At 45.3% G+C, this 21,395-nt stretch overlaps 2 protein-coding genes across 2 annotated transcripts in view; one reads left to right on the forward strand and one right to left on the reverse strand.

Annotated features, from left to right (window-relative positions):
• The window catches only part of T265_03393 (hypothetical protein), a gene marked incomplete at both ends in the record, with an annotated part of 109,826 nt that overhangs the window by 58,407 nt on the left and 30,024 nt on the right, over positions 1-21,395 (reverse strand). Inside the window, 5 exons of the mRNA XM_009167862.1 lie at positions 4,012-4,233; positions 10,615-10,796; positions 17,268-17,550; positions 19,099-19,422; positions 20,504-20,647. Coding sequence (XP_009166126.1) covers positions 4,012-4,233; positions 10,615-10,796; positions 17,268-17,550; positions 19,099-19,422; positions 20,504-20,647 — 1,155 coding nt within the window. The remainder of the gene's footprint in view (positions 1-4,011; positions 4,234-10,614; positions 10,797-17,267; positions 17,551-19,098; positions 19,423-20,503; positions 20,648-21,395) is intronic.
• T265_03392 (hypothetical protein) lies at positions 16,550-16,729 on the forward strand (the record flags this gene model as incomplete). Its single annotated transcript, XM_009167861.1, has 1 exon — positions 16,550-16,729. One exon carries the CDS (start codon positions 16,550-16,552, stop codon positions 16,727-16,729), a length of 180 nt encoding a protein of 59 aa, XP_009166125.1.

A 21,395-nucleotide genomic window follows, 5' to 3' on the forward strand; every position in this document is an offset into this window, starting at 1 on the left:
GATAGTTGCGGGGATATAAGTGAAGTTGAATTGGTTTCTAGTCACCGAAAACAACCATACACGTGGTGGATGTGAGAGAACAGCGCACTAAGAAGAAAACTGAAAACACAAACAAGCACAGGTACTAATCAGAAGATGCATCACGGGTCGCCGTTTGCATGTCGTATGAGCACTCTACCTAACTTGAGGTCACAGTACAGGTCATGTGTGCAGTACAGTTTGGGTCAAATCATCTAGTTCAGTGGGATTGGTACATGTCCAGACTTTGGAAGGGAGGATTTGCAGTGTGTGACACAAAATCTCTATAAATGGATGATGGTGCAATCGGATATGTGCAAACGGTTCAACTGAGTTCAATAAGAGTCAATCATATCGAGATAAACCTGATCCTTGATTCGAGAAACTGCCTCTGTACAGGAGTGTGAATCTATCTACACATTATCAAAGCCCTAATGAATATTGGGAATCAGAGGAAACAGTGCACAGAGACGATAGTGTGTGAGTCTATCAATGCAGAATGAAATGCTCTAACACAGTAAACTCTGTCACAATTTCGGCGAGCAGAGCTATGGAATAATTTCCTTTTTTACGCAAGTTCATGCTGAAGTCTATTCAGATCACAAGGTTTTTCGGTTTTGATCCCGTTTGCGTCATTTGGTGATCACAGTGACACCGATGGTAGGAATACATAGGTGCGGCCTGTCATTACTCCCTTGATTTGATCAAGGTAAGGATGATGCTGAGTGAATGAACTCCAATTTGGAGCACTCAAGCAGCTTTTTTTTATCTCACGGCATTGCCTCGTTAAGGATATGAACCCAAAAGGAAGCCGGAATCAAACAAAGTGATGGAAACTTTAAGTATCAGCGGCTATGGAGTTACATACGAATTTACACGACAGAAGCGACCAAGCAAGTTATCGTCAGTATCCCAAAAATGTTTTGTAAGTGAAGATCAGTCGCGTGACTAATGTGCTTCTCTAGTTTCAGGGAGAGACTCGACTGTGTGAACCAGTTTACCATAGTTGTGTCCAAACCTGACTGTTTATTCATGTTGCTAACTGTCGTTGACTGCGTGCCGTCATAACGGTTGGACTGTGGCATACTTTTTAGGGCAAAGCTGCCACGCCACCCAGAGCCACGAGGGATGGGCTACTGCAAGGTTTGCCGCGTCTAGGCAGGAGCAGTCCAGACGTCATAGCTGAAACGGCTAGCGATGTTACAGATCGCATTTTTTTAAGTAGGACAAGGAATTCCATGAAGTAGGCATTGGCAGAATAAGCCCTGCTGTTGAAGACAGGTGAGAAAATAAGCAAACAGCTTTTAGGCATAAAGAATAAGGGTATTGTGTTGGATGAGTTCATAGTGGGTTTATTTCGCCTAATGCAATAAACAAAAAAAGCAAAACAGTCGATTGGTAATCTGTTCGCCGTGCTTGGCGACCAACTTGCGAACGTCCCGTCACCAAACGAAGGAGTATCATCATTCCACACACCGATGATATTCCCTTGTTTGGTGACGAAACGTTTGCAAGTTAATTGCCAGAGAGATCAACAGCCACCTGCTCAACACCCGATAGAGGTGCCCGAACTACCAATATTTCAACATACTGGTGACGCAAACGGTTGATTCAAAAAACCTGTGAACGGCCGGAACCGTTTCTTTTTACAAGACGTTGCTTAGAAAGAGGCGTCCGACAAGCAGAGATGGGCTGAGTTGTGCGGCGCATGACTGTGCAGCAGTACGACTTGCGGGCCACACGTGCTAGGTCCTATTGCACAAAATGACAGATATTCTCACTCTCTGCCTAGTTACACCTGATTGGTTTTGGCTCTGGTTAGCGGGACTATCAAGTGATTCGGTGAGCAATAAGGATTTTCCTTCGTATGAAAGTCACCCCGCCTTAACTCTGTTTTGGCTTGTTGTCGATGGCAATATTGCTGTCAGTACCAAGCTGAATGAGTACAAAACAATAGTGTGAAGACCCCTGACAGGACGGATCGAATTCAGGGAGTCTTACTAGCAGAACCAGATGTTCCAGTGTTAGGCAGGAATCCACGCGGATCCCACAATACCGCACGTCTTTAGGCGCTGCTACGGCCGAGAAGCCTGGCCCGCTCGAGGTTGGCCCAGAATTCGGGAAGCTTGCCGGTCCGGCATCGAGACGAGATCTAATTGGTCAACAATCTGGACCCAACAGCCAATCGTGACCCAGTATTGGCCAAATGCAGTTGCCAATGACGCATCCAGAACGCGTCAGAAATTCCAGAAAGTTACAGCCGCTTACGCTATATATACAAAGCGCTGTACAACTGTTCCTGATTTCATTTTGGGCGTTAATAGACCTTGTGCACCTTTGGTGTTTGTTTTGACGTGAACGCTAGCTTGGGAGGCTCAGACCGAGAACTAAGCTGAGGAAAATACCGTTACTACATCCAGCATGAACATATGTTTCGTTCTTCAGGTAGATGGCAAGTCACTTTAAAAAGTATAATGTTCGAAAATGTTCAGAAGCGCGTTTCGTTAGACATAACTGAACAGGTGTTTGTGTTCGTTGAACATATACCAGCGGGTGATGAGTGCGCAGGGATCTGTCGTTTTTAAGGCTTGCTGTGACTGAACAAAATATACAAGAACAGAAATGGACTGATGTAAAGATAATAAAAAAGATAATCTTCCAGCCATAACATCCTTTCGATGCACAGCTGCCATGCCACCCGAAGGGAGCACGAGGGCTAGGATACTGCCAGGTTGCCCAAGCCTAGACAGGGGAAGTCGAGAGGCAGAGGTCGGGTTCGGACCAGGACCTCCTGATCAATGAATTCGTGCTCTAATCACTGAACCATCTCGTCCGAAATAATAATCATTACGTGTCGTGGGGCAGACAATACTCTTTCATAATGAGACGATAAAGAACGCCTGCCGGACGGTCCGATATTGGGCATAAACGGCCAGTCGGAAAACACATCCAAAGCGCTACTCAGAGACGGAAATTCTGTTTGCGGTACAGTCCAGCCAATCTCACACAAACATGGGATCTCTGGTAGGACTGCGTCCTTGTTGAGAGCCCGGGGACAGAGTTCTCCTGGCTGCAATTACAACTCAACCCGAAGCATTACCCGATACGAGGGGAAGTTTTGCAGACCGAGAGACCTCGGGGACCCGAAAAGCCGAAATGTAAAATGCAAAAATGCTGGAAACGTCCGCAAGCTACTCCACTTGATTCGTTCGACTGGTCCTCGGAAGCTTATTGTCAGGAACCAAAATGGCTGTCTGACATCCACCAAAGCAGAACATTTGGACCGCTGGGCACGAACAGCGATTCAGCTGACCACCTGCTGCCTCCAATCCCAAACCCTGGCCTTCAAAAGGTGGACTGTGAATATGGAGTCCCCTTCAGTTTCGGAAGTGTCCGAGTGTATCTCTCTACTCAAGCAATATCGTGCTTCTGTTCCTGACGACCTTCCACCTGCTCTTTGCAAGGATGGCGGTGGATTCCTCAGCCAACACCTGTCTAGCTTATCTAGGTCTATCTGGGGGAAAGAGACCGTCCCAGACAACTGGGTTAAATCGACAGTAGTGCTCATTTTCAAAAAGGGGACTCGCAGTGAATGAAGTAACTAACTACAGACGTGTTAGTTTGACTCCTGCCGTGACACGGCTTCTAGTGCCACTGATTCTTTGACGTCTTACGGTGGCACGTGAAACCTTGCCTCGTGAGAATCAAGCGGGATTTCGATCGGGTAGAGGCTGCGCTGGCCACATTTTCACACTCCGTCAGGTGTTACAGCAACGCCACATGTACAGACGACCCAAAATCCTGGTATTCCTTGACTTCAAGGGTGCGTTTGATTCACTTGATCGATCGATGCTGTTGACTACACTTGCTCAATAAGGTATATCCCAGAAGTTAGTAAACATAATCCGATCCCTATATTCACATAATTCTGGGCGGGTGAGAGTGCATGGTGAGCTCTCCAAAAGCTTCCCTCCCACAAGGGTGCCCACTCACGCCATTCTTGTTCAACTGGAGGGTCTTGCAAACCCCGGTGTTCAGATCATTGCTGGTGAGAACCTTGTCGATCTGGAGTACGCAGACGACATTGTCCTTATCTTTGAAGACCAAAGCGAAGTACAAACTCTGTTGAATAGACTGACCACCATCTTTTGGCATGCGCCTTGCACCTTGAAAGTGCAAAGTCATGCTCAGAACGTTCGGTCTCTGAACATGTCCCTTAGAATTCGAGCAGAATTGATTAGAAAACGGGCGCTTCAATTACAGAAAACATCCAGCGCCACCAACTACGGTGGCTCGGTCATGTGCTACACATGCCAAAAGACGGCCTACCGAGACGAATGTTGTTCTCCGTACCACCTTCAGAATGGCGCAAATCGCGAGGTGGACAAAGTATGACTTAACAGAAGGGCGTGAAAGAGATTACAAAGAGTTTGGGTGCTGTTGGTGTCTTACGATTGCCAGGATGGAATCCCCGTGACCCCGCCTGTGCTTGACTGGAGACATTCCAAGAAATGGCGGCTGATCGATGCCAGTGGCATTTGTCATGTCAGTTTCTTTCTTGATTCAGTGCTTGGAGGTGTAGGCACCTCAGAACGCCTGACATAGGTCAACACTAGGTCCCCTCCCTCGCCCCTTCTTTTCTCTTCTTTCCACTCTAGGGCTTTGAATAAATTTAGACGACCCTTATGGTTGTGCGGCAGTGAAGCATCAGTGTCAGCACTGATGATGATGATTATGCTAAACAGCATCGCGTTTAAAAGTATATCAAGACGGACAGCACTTTTGTACTGGTACATACCTCCAGTTTATCAAATAATTCATCGAGTACACTGTGAACGAAAGTGATAAGGCAGTTTGGCGGTTTCAAGTGTGAATTATTGAGGCTGTCGTATCGATCAACCAGGTATTATTCACCTTCCTCAGTAGCAGCCAATCTGTTTTCGAGATGTGGATGTGAGTGGTGGTGTGACTACGAATGCTCTAAAGACATTAATTAGGTGATCAGGTCGCACCTCAATCACGAATCTTTTGACACCCAACAGAGACCAAACCACAATAACTTACAGACCAATAACTTTCGATAAAATGTCATGACATATACCAAAGGATTACGCAAGCCGTTCATTGCTTTGTCGAAATTGAGCATATACGCGACAAGCGAAGGCTGTAATGGCTTTTGATTTTACAGTCAACATATGCAACAACATATATGGAACATCGCCAAGGGCAAGGAGCAGTGCCAACAATGCTGACTGCGGCTGTTCACAATGGTTGAAGGAATCGGATTGCAATCGAGAGGAACGGCGAACAGTCTTTTGAATAACGAGCAAAGAATGACCTATGAATGCGTAGACAGGCCTATATAAAAGCCGTTCTGTTTTGATTTTCAATGACGTACCGGGAGAAGGGAAAACATAAGCTAAATCACATTTGGAAATTCAGAAGAACGGAATTGTTGCTAATATTTTGTCGATGTCTTCTATTACAGCTGAAAATACTACTTATCGGTGTATCAGCGATAGATCTTCTCGTGGAATTTTAGTGGTGGCGATATCCCGAAAGACATAAACGACAAAAATAAGATGCCTGATGATTTGACTTGCATGAAAGACCAGTGGAAAAGTGCCTCAAACACATCTAACCCACATTTGAGGTGCTGTCCTTCATGATTTGTGCCTCGATTCCCCTAAACCAAATTATTCTGAGCACCTAGGTTGAATCATCCGGATCGATGGACCTGTCACGAGTCGTGAAAAGAGTACTGTTCCTTCAACGTCTTGCGTGAGAGAGATGATTCAAATGACAGACATGGCTCATCGTTTTCGTGGTAAATTCAGGATCTGTGGTGGAATGCGGATTAGTGTAGAGGAAATCAATCAAAATTTAAGACAGAAAACACAACCAGAAGTGTACTCAAACAGCCCTGTTCGATGAAACCAGTTCCCAATACAAATGGGCTACAGTGCAGTTCACATACAAACGGTGACTCGGCGGTTGCCGGAGTCAGTAAATGATTAGCTTGGAGGCTTTACATGCAATCAAAGGACGACTGGCGTGTAATAGATCCCGTAATTAAATTTTGTCTGTGGGTCATTTTGACGAGCGGGGAGGACGCAGTTCCATGCTTCACTGCGCGAACCTGCATGCTTTTTTGTAACACCAAAAAGTTAGCTACAACTAGTTCATTTTAAAAAATTCTGGTGTTTTTCAAGTATTCCGATGGAGTCCTTAGGATGATTGGATGATGTCCCGATAGGAGCCTAGCTAGCGATAATCGGATGCCAATTGGTCAGTTGATTTTTAACCTTTGATACGAAGCCCTAAGAGACGCATGTCCCTCACTCAACGTATCTGGAATTCGCATTGAAGGTTTTTTCTATCTATGTGCTTGAGGGTCGTTGCGAGGTGATCTCAAAAGCCCAGTCATTGCATCTAATGCAGGGATGTCATGGTATGAAGAAAAAGATACGTAGTAGGCTGTCAAAAGCTGGGTTAATTCGCACCTAAACAGCACACGGTGCTGGCGATCCGGATGGTCTTCGACAGAATCATAAATGCAAAGCGACCTTTCGCACTCTACGGACCAAGATCTATCTGGAGCTAATTATTCGTCAACAGACGGAGCACACACGTCGGTGGCTAGGCTGTTCGAACTGCAGACAAACGGGCGCATATTCAAGACCTATTACAAAACAGTGAGCGACGGTGATGAGTAATATCGACCGGCGCGTAGTTCATTTGCATACAGGTGTACACAAAGAACGGGTGACCTGAAGATAGTTCGGAACGGAAAAGCTTAGTTCAACCACGTCCACGTGACTACACAATCTTGACATTCTCAAAGGGAATACAAAAAGACCGCTGGTGAATTGGACACGACTTGTGCATGATATCACTCAGTGTTGAAAATCACAAAGGATTGACGGAATGAGCATGCAGCATGACGAACGGACACGGGATCACATGAAGCGAACTCTTAGATTGAAGGATGGTGGCGCAATATGCTGTACAGGCCAGTCACAGATTAGCGCTCCACTACTAGCCAGGTGACCGCTGATTTAAGTTTCCTGAGAAAATGACTGCTGACAATGATGGGCCAATGGTTCTCAACACCAATAACGCAGCTGTACAGTACTCCCGAGCTATTCAATAGAGACTGGTCTTTTTGTAGGGCAAAATCGAGTTTTTAGTAACAATAAACATGACACTCAGTAATAATGGCGATTGGTTCCGTCGTTAGATTAATAACACCGTCTTGATGTAATGACCAACCACAGTGTCCCGTCATAATAAGACTGGTCTAATAAGCGAAATACACTCATTTGCAAACAAATCTGGCTTTGCGAGACTCACCAGCTGAATCTCTCGTTTGTGATGTTTCCAGGCAGCTGAATGTGCTGCACCAGACGGACCCATGTTTCAGTTGCTAGCATATTCGGGATACCGCGATTCATGTATGCACGAAATGCACTACTCATAAGGTTGTCGAAAATTCTTCGACAGTCAACGACCGGTTTCGCTCTTCTTCGGGCTAATCAGGTAGGCGCAGTCCCCGAGTTTCCGTCAACCTTATATATTACTTGGAATCAAATCGCACGAAATTAGCCAAATACACTGATTTGCAAACAAATTTGGTTTTGCAAGCGACCCACCTGGAACCTAGCTGAATCTCTTGTTTTGGAACACAAGGCTGACGGAAACCCGGGAACTACACCTACCTGATGAGCCCCAAGAAAGGCGGAACCGGTCGTGGGCTGTCGAGGAATTTCCAGCGACCTTATGAGTAGTGCATTGCAACTAGTTAAAGCCAATCGACCCCTCTCTGGTTAGTCTGGACAGTACAAGCATGATTCGACTGTAATGCCAAGGACTGACAACCATTCATGTCAACTCATCAGCAAGTGGGCAAGAGTAGCCAATACCTAGGACAGTCATCGCTGTTGAACTGAAAGGTTCTATAAACTACGTAGGGAATTTGGTGTCGGATAGAAGGCAGCGCCTGCAAATTTAATTCTTACGAGGAAAGCATAGCTAGTAATGCTTCTAATAACCTCTTAGAATGTTTTTGTGATGAACCTTATTGACTGCAAAGGCTAACAGCTACAGCTTGTTCGCTTTTAGATATTGACCTGTAGAATAATTGTTTTAGGTTATTTTCAGTTTTTATGCTATCTTGCTGCAATTACAATTGGATCCAGAGACTTCGTGTTACGAACGATGACGTCACGTAATATCATTTACAAGAAAAATTTGACTAGAAATTTTGGCGCTGAGCAACCGACCTCCAGATTTAGCTGATTTCACAGGTAGGTAGGGCCAAGGTGTCGTGTGACAGACAAATTGGTGGTCGAAATTCCGTTGAATCCGCTGCAGAGGGTGACGAAATTTGTCAAGGAAACTCATAAGTCAGCTAGGTTTTCAGCACTTCCATGCAGAGGGTGGGAGGTGTAGTTTTTGTTATTTACATCATTCACGAACAAACAAAAGTGTCGGTGGAATAGTTTCGTTTGACACATGTAGAAAACTATTGGCGTCTGTTTGGTTAGTCCATCTGACATTCAGATTCATGCAAACCAGACAGCATGGAATAAATTACAGCAAATTCAACAAACCGACTGTCTGTAAACCCAACCGGGAACGATTTTCTTATTGAATGGTCATGTGATGCAGGAGAAAGGGACAACTGGTAAGCAAATGCCGCATGACGTAGGTAGTACTAACAACCCTGTGACAAGACACCCTTTGGAAGATGCCCCGCAAAAGAAGATGCACAAGTGAGTTTGCAGCTTCGACAGGTAAAGCACAGATAGTAGAGGATGAACGCAGGATTATTATGTAGTTGATTGTTGGATTGCAGTATTTGGGAGAGCTACGAAGTAGTTGCAGGATTTGTGTCTACGAACAGTCCTCCTATGGTGGCGCAATCAATCTAGTTAGTCCACACCAAAATGGAAAGATGGGACTAAGGTTTCTCTTTCTACAGCCATCCGGGTTTAGTATCGCGAGCATTTGGTGCGTGATACCATTCTATTAGGGCACGCTGGACGGGTCTCAATTTTTACGCCTGGCGTTCGCAATTTGGGCGGCGTGATTGGTTCGCCCGACATCCAGCAAGTAAAACAAACCAAATTACTCGAAATGCGGACATATTCGCCTGCTCAGGCGTGGTGATTCAAGATCGTCCAACAAGCTTTAGTGGTGGTAACAAACTAATTTGGAACGACAGAGGTCCGTACTTCACACATTGACATGGAAAGGATAGGTATTATCGATGAACTCTAATGATAGCAAAGGTTAGTCAACTGCTTTCCCCTCTCTCAGTGAGAACCAAATAGAACAGTCGTGCTGGGACAGGACAGTGACTGCCTAAGCAAGAGTGATATGATGTTTCGTTATTGCTGTGAAGGGCATACTCTCCTACGACCATATTTCATCCCGTTGTTCACAAACGATTTGACATTCTGGCGACTCACAAACTCCTGCCAAAAAGTCACACACAATTAGAACTTGAAATACTGATTCCAACGAAACTGCGTGAGAAATCGTGAACAGGTATGTCAAACATGGACAGAATAGTTAAAGGCGTGAATAGCATGGAGAAATTAATTAATGACTCCGAAATGGGAGGAGGCTAGACCCCACAAGACTATTGCCACGCATTTGGCTCCATTTGCTTCTCACTGTCCGAACCAATAGATAGGGCAACACTACAAACCGTTTTCAATTTACAGGCCCATGAAGGGAACGGAAGCAAGTAGAGAACAAAGCGTTCACTCAAGCCTACAAGCAATCGATATTGAAATAGGGATTGTACAATATAGATAGTGATAGTATGAGAGAATAGTGTAGGTTTCATGTGCTGAAAAGATTTTTGCATTACGATGTAGAAATCTAGACGGCTCACACCTATAAGGTAGGATTGATGAAGATGTGGGTTTGATAAGCATCTGGGCACTGATGATGATCGACAATGAGGATTAAAAAACCAAAAAGTCGTATTCAACGGACCATCCCAGAAAGCTCAGAACCAATGATATTTTGTTCAGGAAACAGATGTTTCTACGATTTTCGGCATACATCTGTGAAACTAGGCGTAAGTGGTTGTCGGGGCTCAGGGGCATTCCAAGGTCTTTCAGAATAAATGATTAAGAATCATGGCTTAAGTAGACTAGAGCTAAACGATTCGCATCAAGACAAACAGTAAGGATCCCAACAGAGGAAGACATCTACTGCCAGTCGTTGTAACGTCGTGCTCCGTCATGACAAGCTGAAAATAATACTCCTTTCCGCATCTAATTCAGCGCTGAAAGATTGAGCATTAGGCGATATCAGGGATGAACAAAGCGCTGATCATAATAGTGATCAAATGTCGGTGAGTTTTCCACAGAATTTCGGGAATTTCAAACTGGAAATTTATTGAAACGCCTTCGGCTCGACATTTCCATCAGGAATGGAATGTCTGTACACATCGAGCTTTTCCAACGAATAGATGGTCAGACAATTCATCTACTCGCTCCTCCAAATCAAACACGATCCCTGGGTTAAAAAAGGCCTGCTGTCTGCAGAGGTGAATTCAGACAGTTGCATTTCACTCACCTGATCTACGAATATCCCGAAACCATCCTGACCGCCGAGCAGAGTAAAGGGAATATTGACCAGGTGCGTTGGAGAACTGCTCGAATGACTACCGGAAACCGGCCTAAGAGGCAGTTCCAGCTCGATTTGACGGGGACGGGCCTTGGTACTGCAGGCTAGTTGGAATAGACGTCGTTCTCCAGCTGAGCAAACGAGGAAAAACAATGCAAAACAGAGTTAAGAGTAGCCTACTCACCATGATAAAAAATAACACTGTTAGGAAACGCATGTTCGAAATATACTGCGAAGGTAGGCACTGTCGCCTTTTGTCAAGGAAAAAGAAAGGATGATGAAACTGGCCACCTGCAGGTTAAGATCAATCTCGGATGAAGAGAAAAACTAACTGCATCGTCTGGTGGAATAAACAAGGAATAAACAAACAAGAAGTGTTATCTTAACAGGAAGAGAAACTCGGGTTTAAGTGAAACTGCATCCGGCAGTACCCACATGTCCATCACGTATTTGAAGTTTTGCATCGTTTTACTTACAAAGGAATCTCATGATAAGGCTGGGTTTTCTCTGAGGATTCATTTGAGCACTTGGATCATTCTATTGTTGCATTCAACTTACCATAGGATACACAAAATAATGGTGTGATCGACCATTATTCCCCGGAGAGTTTCTCTGTCGTGCTACATACATCAGTAGTTTTCGGCAGGCACACGTAAAATCACGAACCGCTCAAGATCCTATTGTTACAAGGAACACTAGATGTTCGATTGTTTGGCACAAGCTGTGAAATGATCAATCCGTCAACCGCGGTGAAAAAAAATGAACGGAAAATCGTACGAAAAATACTAATCGGTCAGACATCATTAATCATAGCAACACCAGGGGAGAACGATGGTGCTTCGTTGCCATACAATCACTAAAGCCTTATAATGAAAAAAAATTGGACAGGGCCGGGGACCTGGGATAAGTTTGCCAAAAACATCTGAGATGTCTATACCTCCAGCGCTAAGCCAGACAATCTGGATAGAAACTGACAGCATGAAAGCCGCTGACATCGGTTAGCTAAATAGAAAGAGGGTCACGTGGACCCCATCCTGGAAGACATCAATGGCATCCAAACTTTCCGCAATACATTTCGGTTCCTTTTGCCATGTGATATTCTATCAACCTCTGGATTGTATCCCCCTCCCCCCGAATTAGGCACTGATAACAACATTCCCCTCGGCAGACGGTGATTTGGAATGTGTAACACGGCCCAGCCATCTTAGCTTGCAGTGCTGGGTTCATTATTTGCATGAAGCACCTCCTGTTTCAGCAAAAAAAAACCGTCTCCTGATTGCCTTACTCCAGACAACTCCTGGGGCATTGGTGTTCAAAGACATGAAAATGTCTCGTCTTCCACCCGAAGTGGCCAAGTGTAGCAGCAACGCATTCCGCAATGACTTGCGTGTCGTTTGTGGCGCGAATCGGCAAACACAATTCTGACCTTTGAGATTCGTGTTGTTGACTTTGTACAACAATAAGCTGTTCACAATTGTTCAGCTGTAACGTACTTTCGGTGCCTAGTTGCTATACCATCGAAGGAAGCATGAAAGATGAGATAGTGCCCGTTTGTACAACCCTAGACCGAAGCAGTCAAGATACCGGGTCGAGTTCGAAACGTGAACCTTCCAGTTAGCAAGTTGCAACCCCAACCACTGAGCTATCTCGAGCTTGCAACTTGTGGACACAAAGTACATGCCGAGGGACTGGGCAACCGTAGTCAGGTTTTCTAACAATGCTTGCGTTTTCTGCTCCTCTTCAAGAATAAGAAAGTCGTCCACATATTCCAGGTTGACAGGGTACTCTCACGGAGAAATTTGAACACCTGGATTTCAATACTTTCCAAGTGCAGAGAAAGCCTGGCAGCTGCATTTTCCAAGTGTAGTGTAGCACAAGCAGATAAGCACACCAGAAGAAGCAGTATGATGGAACTCGTATTTGTGTGGTCGCACACCGATTTCACAACCGGCCCGGTATTTTTTGCTTTACTCTGTTCTACCCTAAATACTTAGCGACGAGCATTCGTGGTTTTTGAAAAGAATCGCCCGTGCAGTTACAATTATCAGCGAAACAACGGTAATGTACTCGCATAATTAGTTTTGCGCACCAAAATTGCCAGTGCATAATCTGTTTTACTAGGGAAAGCACCAGCGAGGCGGCGCTGCCTTCGTGGGTGGTTGTGTTTGTGTTTACCAGTCCACATTCGTTTGGTCTGGCAGTAATCCACCCTTTCCCTTGACCGTGGCACTTTATTCCCGGGTGGATATCCCCCGTTGTTCTTCGCAAACAACATTCGAACAGTTGCTCATCTCAGGTCACGGATTTCACACTACCAGGTTGAGAGACCAACGGTTACATTCGCAGATATCATACACAGTCATCAGGGGTGCGAGATGACGCTGAGACAGACAACGCCTTAATTATCACATACAATTGGCAGAGAGCAAAGAGAGACTGCTACCTAAGCAGGATGTTAACTGCATCCAGCGAAAGGATGAGAGGAGTAAGGGCGTTTCAGCTTCAATAGTTTGCACGTGCGTGTCCCAAGAGGACAAACCATTCGGTGAGATAGGTTTGCCTATGTACACAAGCAAATGCGCAGTGAATTTATGAGGGAAAACCAAAATAGGGAAGAGAGTAAACCTGAGAAAGGTGGCAGTAGGTGGAAAGAGGGGCTGAAGTGAGATACATAACGCAGATTCAGCTCACAAAGGACAACACTTGTGAATATACATGACAGGCGCATAAAGGGTTGAAAAATTGGCAAATATGTAGATCGAATGGAGTTAGCTAATTACTAGAATAAAAAAGTTGCGAAAGTGCACCACTGTTTTGGGACATATCTGCACAGTTACGACTCGAATCAGCACGTAGATACACAAAACGAGCCGCTAGTTAATTACAAATGTCTCCGACAGTAGACGTACGGTAGTCGCGCGAAGAGAAACCAGTCTTATGAGATCAGCCTTGAAAATGATACCTTCTGAGAGGCCGCATCCCAACTTTCGGAAAAAGGCGCAAAGTACTATCTCAGCCACGACACACATTAGGTGTCTGAACAAAGGCACGAATACAAGATTGTTCGCCCGCGTGATTGTTGGTCCCATAACAACTTTATCCCTATGGCACATGGCTGCGTAAGACCGCCTCTCAGACAAGCCCATTTGGGATTGGTCCACTGTGAGTTCTACGGACGATTAGGTCCCTCCTAGAGGAGACCAAGTACCCAAAGAGACGATGCTTGGCAAATCAGTTTAAGCGGTCTTTAGGGTTGGTACTCCAACACTGATAAACTATGTGGCTATACAAAGGTCACTTGAATAGGTCGGTTATAGGTGACCTTTCTCAAAGGCCTGTTTTTTAAAAGCTGTACACTTATTTCTACTTGTATCTCGAGAAGTCACTTCACAATATAGAACGAAAGCTGTCAATCCTGTAAGTTTGTCCTTTCTGAGAAATAGCTTATTACTGAAATACGCTTCACAGATCGGGCTAGGTGGTCGGTTTTGATGCTAGGTCTCTCCTGAAGATGACCTCTCCAGAGATGAGCAGGCAAAAGCGTACGACGATGACATGAGCCTCTTGAGATCCCGGTGACATAGAAATTCGTACCAGAATACCTCTTGCTGGTTCAACACCACGCACGTCAGTAGCATCACGCGTTAAATACTTAATATGGTTGTGGAGAATTAGCACAGCCGTGGACTGTCTCGAGAGAGGAATTCCTTCTGGATATACAATCAGCTGTAGCACCCTTTCGGTGCCCAGCTGCCATGCCACCGAGAGGATGCTGTTAGGTTGCCTAAGCCTAGACGGGGGAAGTCGAGAGGCAGAGGTCGGGTTCGAACCATGGACCTTCCGGTCAGTAAATTCACGCTTTAACCACCGAGCCATCTCGACCCTTGATATACAAAGAACCACACCAGTGTTCGGATTTACAACAAGATTGTGAAATTCTCGTTAGTGTTTACAAAAGAGAGTTTCACTAACCAGTGCCACATTGACGGTGTACATGGACGAAGAATGTAGCCATAGCGAGGGATGCTTTTTACATCGCATACGTCACAGAGGAGTGCCAAACTATGAATTCGCTGGCTTCTATGTATTATTATAAAGGCTATAGGTGTAAAAGGCTAGCATTCGAACCGGATTTGGCAGTCGAAAATAGTCAAACAAATGGAGATCTGTGAATAGTAGATGAGTATACCATTGTTTGCTCGTATGGCTGGTAGAAGATGCCCTCTTCCGGGACAGACTACCTCGTGGGGAGTGTTTTTTCGGAAGGACTACTGTAATTACGTGCCCCAAATAGAAATCTAACTTCAGACGTGTGAGGACTAGTAGAAGTCGAAAAACGCTAGAAGAAGAGTGAACCACAATGATTAGGGAATAGCCACAGGTCCGAATAACAGATTTGAACGGGAAGATGACAAGAAATGGGGAAATGACCATCTCACGAGTTTGGACAGTTTCGGTTAGGAAGTGCGTGTACAGCAGGCAACGAAAGTCGTCGAGGTGTCATTCTGAATATCTCACCCAGCTAGTGGAGTCAGTATAGGTCACTCAGATTCTTCAATTCCATGGTGCGGAGTCCAAGAAGAAACAAACCAATGATGACGAAAATTCGAAAACCAGCTGGTGTCGTTTGTCGGAAGAGTTTCAATCAGTTTTCCTAGCACTAAAAAATCGTCCAGCTGCAACATCGTTTTGGTGCTTAGCTGCCATTTTTTTCGAAGGGGCACAAGGACCGAGATGCTGCCAGGTTGCCCAAACATATACAGGAGCAGTCTATATGTTGTGGTTAGGTTCGAACCATGGACCCTCCGATCAGTTAGTTCGCGCCTTAACCACCAAGCGATCTTGAGCTACCCTAACACCAATCGAACAGATGTGTTATCAACAGGTCCCCTTAAAAAAGTCCGATGCCAGGAGGTTAGTGTTTCTAAACGCGGTTCTAGAATTTGCCTAGATTCTACCTCACAGGCAAGTGCAGTAATAGAGGGACAGAGAAACTGAATGTCCTGATCGATCTTGAGCAAGGACTCAACATTTTGACGAATTAAGAACACCTGTTATCACATACTGAGCCCATCGACTGCTTCGAATGCTAGTTGCGGGTGCCGCTAACAACCAGAGACAGCCTTGGGAGAATACAGCCATTCTCAAACTCTTTCAGGACGATTTCCGATGGAGCTCGTACAGTCATGCCCCCACAGAGCAAACGGAGGGCTTTCAGACATCTCCACCAGAAGAATCCTAGTGAAGTATTATCTTGAGAAGTCTGGACGCCGATGCCTTTGCTAGAATGGGCTGCAGAGATAAAAAAAAACTAGCGTTGTCAGCTGGCAAGCAGTTGATGCAGCTTACATGAAGGCAGCATAACTACATGTATGGGTTTCGGCGTTGGAGATAAGTATAAATTTGGACGGTGAATAGCCAGAATGACAATTCTTCGAAGGTGAAGAAGAGTGGAAGTGAGAATACCATAAATTGAGGAAGGACGAGTTTGATCCGGTAATGTCGGATAGCCACTAGAAGGCAGTGGCAAAGATCACCGAAAGAGGGAGAATCAGGAGAATACGGGAAAGTTCTAGGGAACTCTGATCGCTGATCCCGCTTCGATTAAAATCAAATTCCGATGTATCTGCACAGTGCAGTGGTGTGGTTGAGTGCAATAACTACAAAGTCCAGCAGCAACGGTTAGCTGAATCATAATTAGCTGCACAATACAAATGCCAGATGCATTGTGAAGGGTACATCATGGTCACCGTACCCTTTCTATCATTCCAGTCTCCCTCAAGTTTCTGTGAGACAGGAGCTATCCACCTAGTGAAGTCTCAAAGAAAGGAGAGTAACGCGGATGCAAACTCCTGTGTGACATTGCGGCCCCTGGTGAGGACACATGATCTATCAAATGCTTGTCACGTTCCAGCGATGGATGGAAGGAGAACGCCAAATTCCGTGGCTAGAAAACGGAGTAATGATATTGTACGTTGTGACAATACCGGAACTCTATGATGACATCAGTGTTCCACAGTGGAACGCACCGGAACCATCGCTCAATAAAGTAATCGGCAGATAAATGAAAAATTATCATTACGCCACCGAAGATGAAGGGCGTTATACTGGTGAGTGCTAACCGGTAACCTTCAGTCCGATAGTTGGAAACCCAACTGTGTTTTGGGAGACAAGTTTCCAAAAAAAGGATGGGACGGCTGCCCGGTAGCTTTCAGTTTTCTGCACTTACGCTGACCCAACTGTCAACTTTGAATTGGATGCGAAGAAGAGGTTAGAAGAATTGTCAACTCGCATGGGATTTGAACCCGGTCAGACAATATACTGAAGCTACTGTAAGGTTTCGTGAGAATACATAGGGAGTTCAGGAGAAAGCTGGTTTTTCAAGTTGAACTATTCAGAATTGACACGGTAGTCAGTCTGACCACTTTTCACAAAAAGACGGAGGTAAAATATGAAGGAAGCATTAGTTGAAGCGATCAAAATATTAGGTCATGAGCGAAGCTAAATAAACCCTGAGCGCAGTGGCAGGTAGTGAGTTTGGGAACTTAGTGACAAGTGAACGAGACAAATAAGAAACTGAATGAAAGGGAGAGCACACTCACCAGTCCCGTCTGTGACCAGAATGCGGTCAAACTTTTCCACGAACTTCATCATCTCTGGGCTATCCTCAAAGTCGTTGAAGTGGTTGTGGACCCACAAGATGACAATCCGATTAACTCGCGCACGGAGATGTGGAGCATGCATATGCCATGAGAGAAGACGATCGACAATCGGGGCCGGGCTCTCGAGGAATGTGCGATAGGTGAGCAGAAAATCTTCAGGATAGGTGATATCTACATTAGAAAGGTCGGCTACCAGGTGTTCGATCAATTTTTCGGGGGTACCCTGAGGGAGAAAGGTTGGATGAAGACCATTTCACTACAGATGGGTGCATCCAATGAACGGGTGTTTATGTAAACTGTGTCCAGGTTGCTTGGCGTCTATAACCTCGTAAGTACCAGTGCTTTGTGTATCTTTAAAAGCCACACGAATACCTCTCTAGACCTTGGTGTACCGAAGTTGACTGAGTGGTTCAGCGAAAATAGGATAAACATCAATAGACGATTGACGCAGTGGCTCAGCAACACGTGCGGACTCAGCAGGGTGAGTCGATCTGTACGATTGTAACAGCTTCGAATAATCACGAATGACGTTATGAGTAAATCAGACTGCGTGCCTGAACCTGGGAGTGTATGAAAACTAGAATGTATTTCAGGAAGCAAACGGTTCGGGTCACGTGGCTAAAAAGTTCGAGACAGACACGAGGTTGGTTCATGTGAAACGATCGAGAAGGAATTGATGTGTAGATCAGTACACGTAGACTGCGCTAACAAGGACAGAGGAAAACGTTGCGAGTAAACTGGTCTGGCTTTGGAAGAAACGGCTCAACTGTCGCTCTCTTTCGTTGTGCAAAAGTCACGTAAAAACACGTACGGTTGTTACCGAATAGAGGAACAGTTTCATAGAAGAAAAGATAAAACATTTAAGGAGAAGGGGCCCGAGTGATGACGGGGAAAAGTACAATTGAACCGCCAAGAGTGTGGGGGTGGAGCTAAAATCAAGGAACGACTGGATAAGGGTAGCATCCCACACACGTCGTACTGGCTAAAGAAAACAGGATACTGCGTGTGCTAACGATTCCATACGGAGCATCACTATTAAGTAGTATGACGAAAAGGGAGTGGAGAACAGATGACCATCTTTTGCAGCTATCATCCGAAGGCTGTTTTATCGATTTAAGGACTACTCAGCGTGAGCCTATCAGAAATCGAATAAGAGGCAATGCGGTCCAAAGTATGAGCACATCCGTCATTCAAGCAATCTGACTACCTTTCTGTTATCGGTCAAACTTGGACAGTCCTTTGAATGCGTCCTGTGGGAGCAGAACAGCAGGAGACACTGCAGTACGAACAAAATAACCAATCGGTAATAACGACAGCAATAGTAATAGCACTAAAAGCCAGTGTCGATACTGCTATTTCACTTCGGCTGATTGCTCACGTCTCCAGAGAAAATATCAGCTCAGTTTCACACCACTTGTATATGGGATCCGATACATGATTTTAAGTTGACGCGAAATACGGGGTTGGGGCACGATGGCAGAAGAGTGTTGGCTGGGGAGTTCGGCTAAGAAGTTACAGTAGGTGCGGTTGCGTGCCAAGACTTATAGGGTAGCGCGGGAAGAATCACGCGGACTTCGCACCAAGGAAGGTGCGAAGATTCCACAACGTGAAACTAACAGAGAAACATCAGTTTGGATGATAGCATACGCTTCGTAGACGGCCGTGAACGGACCGATAACAGCCAATAGGTAAGTAGCTATGTATTCCCAACAATTTCAATCATAACGAGTAATAGAAACGTGGTATCCATAGAAAAACAGGTCAAGCTAACCTTGGTAACAACGCGACCTTTCTTTGGAAGCACCGTAGTTGTAGATTCCATAGATTTCGAAACCGTAGGACGCACTGTTGACGTGTCTGTCTCCAACGCTTCGTAAACCAATACCACACGACCGCCTTCGCCCATTTCAGGAATTTCCGCCTCACCCTCGCGACTCATTATCTGCAGATAGTCAGCTTGTGGAACACAGGCAAACTGGCAATCCTCAGTAACGGTGCGCATGACACCGCGGTGTGTTCGATCCTCTCGACCCGGCCGAACACCGAATGCATCACCCCGAGTCAACTCCCGAATAGTTCCATCGGGTTCAATAACCTGAAATGAATCATAGCGGTGTGTTGAAGCGTTACGCGGCAAGAATCAACTGTCTGTCCAAATGCCAGAGCCGAAAACAAAGTCTGAAAAGATCTACTCTGAAACCGCTGACACTAGAACAAAGGCTTGTGTGATCGAGCAGGGGAGGAAAAATTCGAGAATGGTTGTTCCCATTAGAAAAGGTGGATGCATAAAAGTCCACTGCATCGACCAGTGCATAAGGACAAAGACAGGACACCAACTGGTCGGTGTAGTTCGCTCAGCCTGTGGTCGTCACGAATAGCTACAGTTGCAGGCCTGCGAGTTTTGCAACACAAGCCCGTATTCGAGTGAACAGTATGACTGCGATGAATAAAACAAGGACCACAAGTAGGTCAAGTCGGGTGGAATACATTTCGCCAGACAAACAAGATATTTGCATTGGGTTAAGATAAACTACGGTGTAGTTCTGGTTGAAATAAAATACCGAAGTGAATTAGACAACAGGTAGAGTAGATTCGGGGTGGCATCGCCACGGATAGCTTACTGTCAACCTACAAGGTTACGAAAGAATCAGTCAGCCGGATTGCTCTGATCTGCTAGAAGGTGAACACTCACTAATCAGCATAAGATTAACATGCACAGAAGGGCCAATGGGGCTTGCTTCGTGTAGTTAAGGTGCGGTCTGCTCGGCTGCATGTTGTGTAATGTGACAGAGAAATTACCGGATAGTACCGTTAGGGCGAATGACGTTTCACATCGGAAGTGAATCACTCGGAAAACAGATACCGCTTTCGACTTTTACAGCTGCGAATAAGTGTATACCCGCGCTCAATAGGCCACGTGAATTTCAGACCGGGGTTGGTGAAAAGGTAGTTATGTTTCGTTAATGCTGAGTTCAGCAAGCGGCTAAATCAATAAATAAATAAACCTTGAAATGAGTTTAGGCACATGTAGGATGGACGGGTAGACATCCCACTGATGAGTCATCTCCCCTGCTGCTTTATTACAAATAAAAAATAAAAAATCGACTGCTTATTAGTGAGGGATAATAAATAGACAATCCGGAAGCGCACCGCTGCTGAGCTCAGGCAAAACTAACCTCTACCGTTCCGCTGAGAACCACAGCCCATGTGTCTAGCGGTTCGTTGTCACCAAGAACCACTTGTCCAGCCTCACGCACTATCGCAACTACCATGACAGTGCACAGAGATCGACAGGTAGCCTTGGTCAAGTTGGAGAAGGCCTGGGGAAATTAAGAAAACGGGAGCCAAGCTGATAAACAGTTGATATAGCCTAGAGATCACGTGCTTGAGCGATGACAACTCCAAACCAGTTTCTTGGTAGGGGAAGCAAAAACAATGCGCAACTGGGAAGTTCAACACAGAATAATCGCTGAATTTCTTACGTTTCACATTGAAAACCAACATGAAGTGATAACATGAATCTACAAAAAGAACTCAGCAAAAATGTGCGCTTGAAATAAGAGTTTTAGGGTACCGATATGAGTATGACTATTTGAAGTGGGTAATGACCATATGAATGAATGAGGAGAAAGGACACAAAATAATTCCTTGATGCAAACTAAATCAGGGTGAGTACACCGGCAGAGGTGAATCTGTGACAGTGATCAACACCAGCTTGTAACTTTGGTGACGTCAAGAGAAGGGGACTACTCTGTTTGTAGCAAAATTCCCCCACTACGATGGCTGAAGAGACCTGTCGGAAAAGGACGTGAACGTTGTGAAAAGAACCAGGACCCGGAGGTTGTCCATCACTCAAAATGTATTATAAACAAACACGTACGTTTTCACGAGAGACCCAACTGAATCTCTCGTTTATGGTATTCTACAACTGAATGTGCTGCACACAGGCCGCCTCATGATTCAGTTGGCACGATATTCGAGATATCGCAGTATATTTTCATAAAGGAAACTACTCACAAGGTTGCTGAAAACTCTTCGACAGCCCACGACCGGTTTCGCCCTTCTTGG

The sequence above is a fragment of the Opisthorchis viverrini genome (assembly GCF_000715545.1).
Source record: "Opisthorchis viverrini unplaced genomic scaffold opera_v5_48, whole genome shotgun sequence".
NCBI classification, from domain to species: domain Eukaryota; kingdom Metazoa; phylum Platyhelminthes; class Trematoda; order Opisthorchiida; family Opisthorchiidae; genus Opisthorchis; species Opisthorchis viverrini.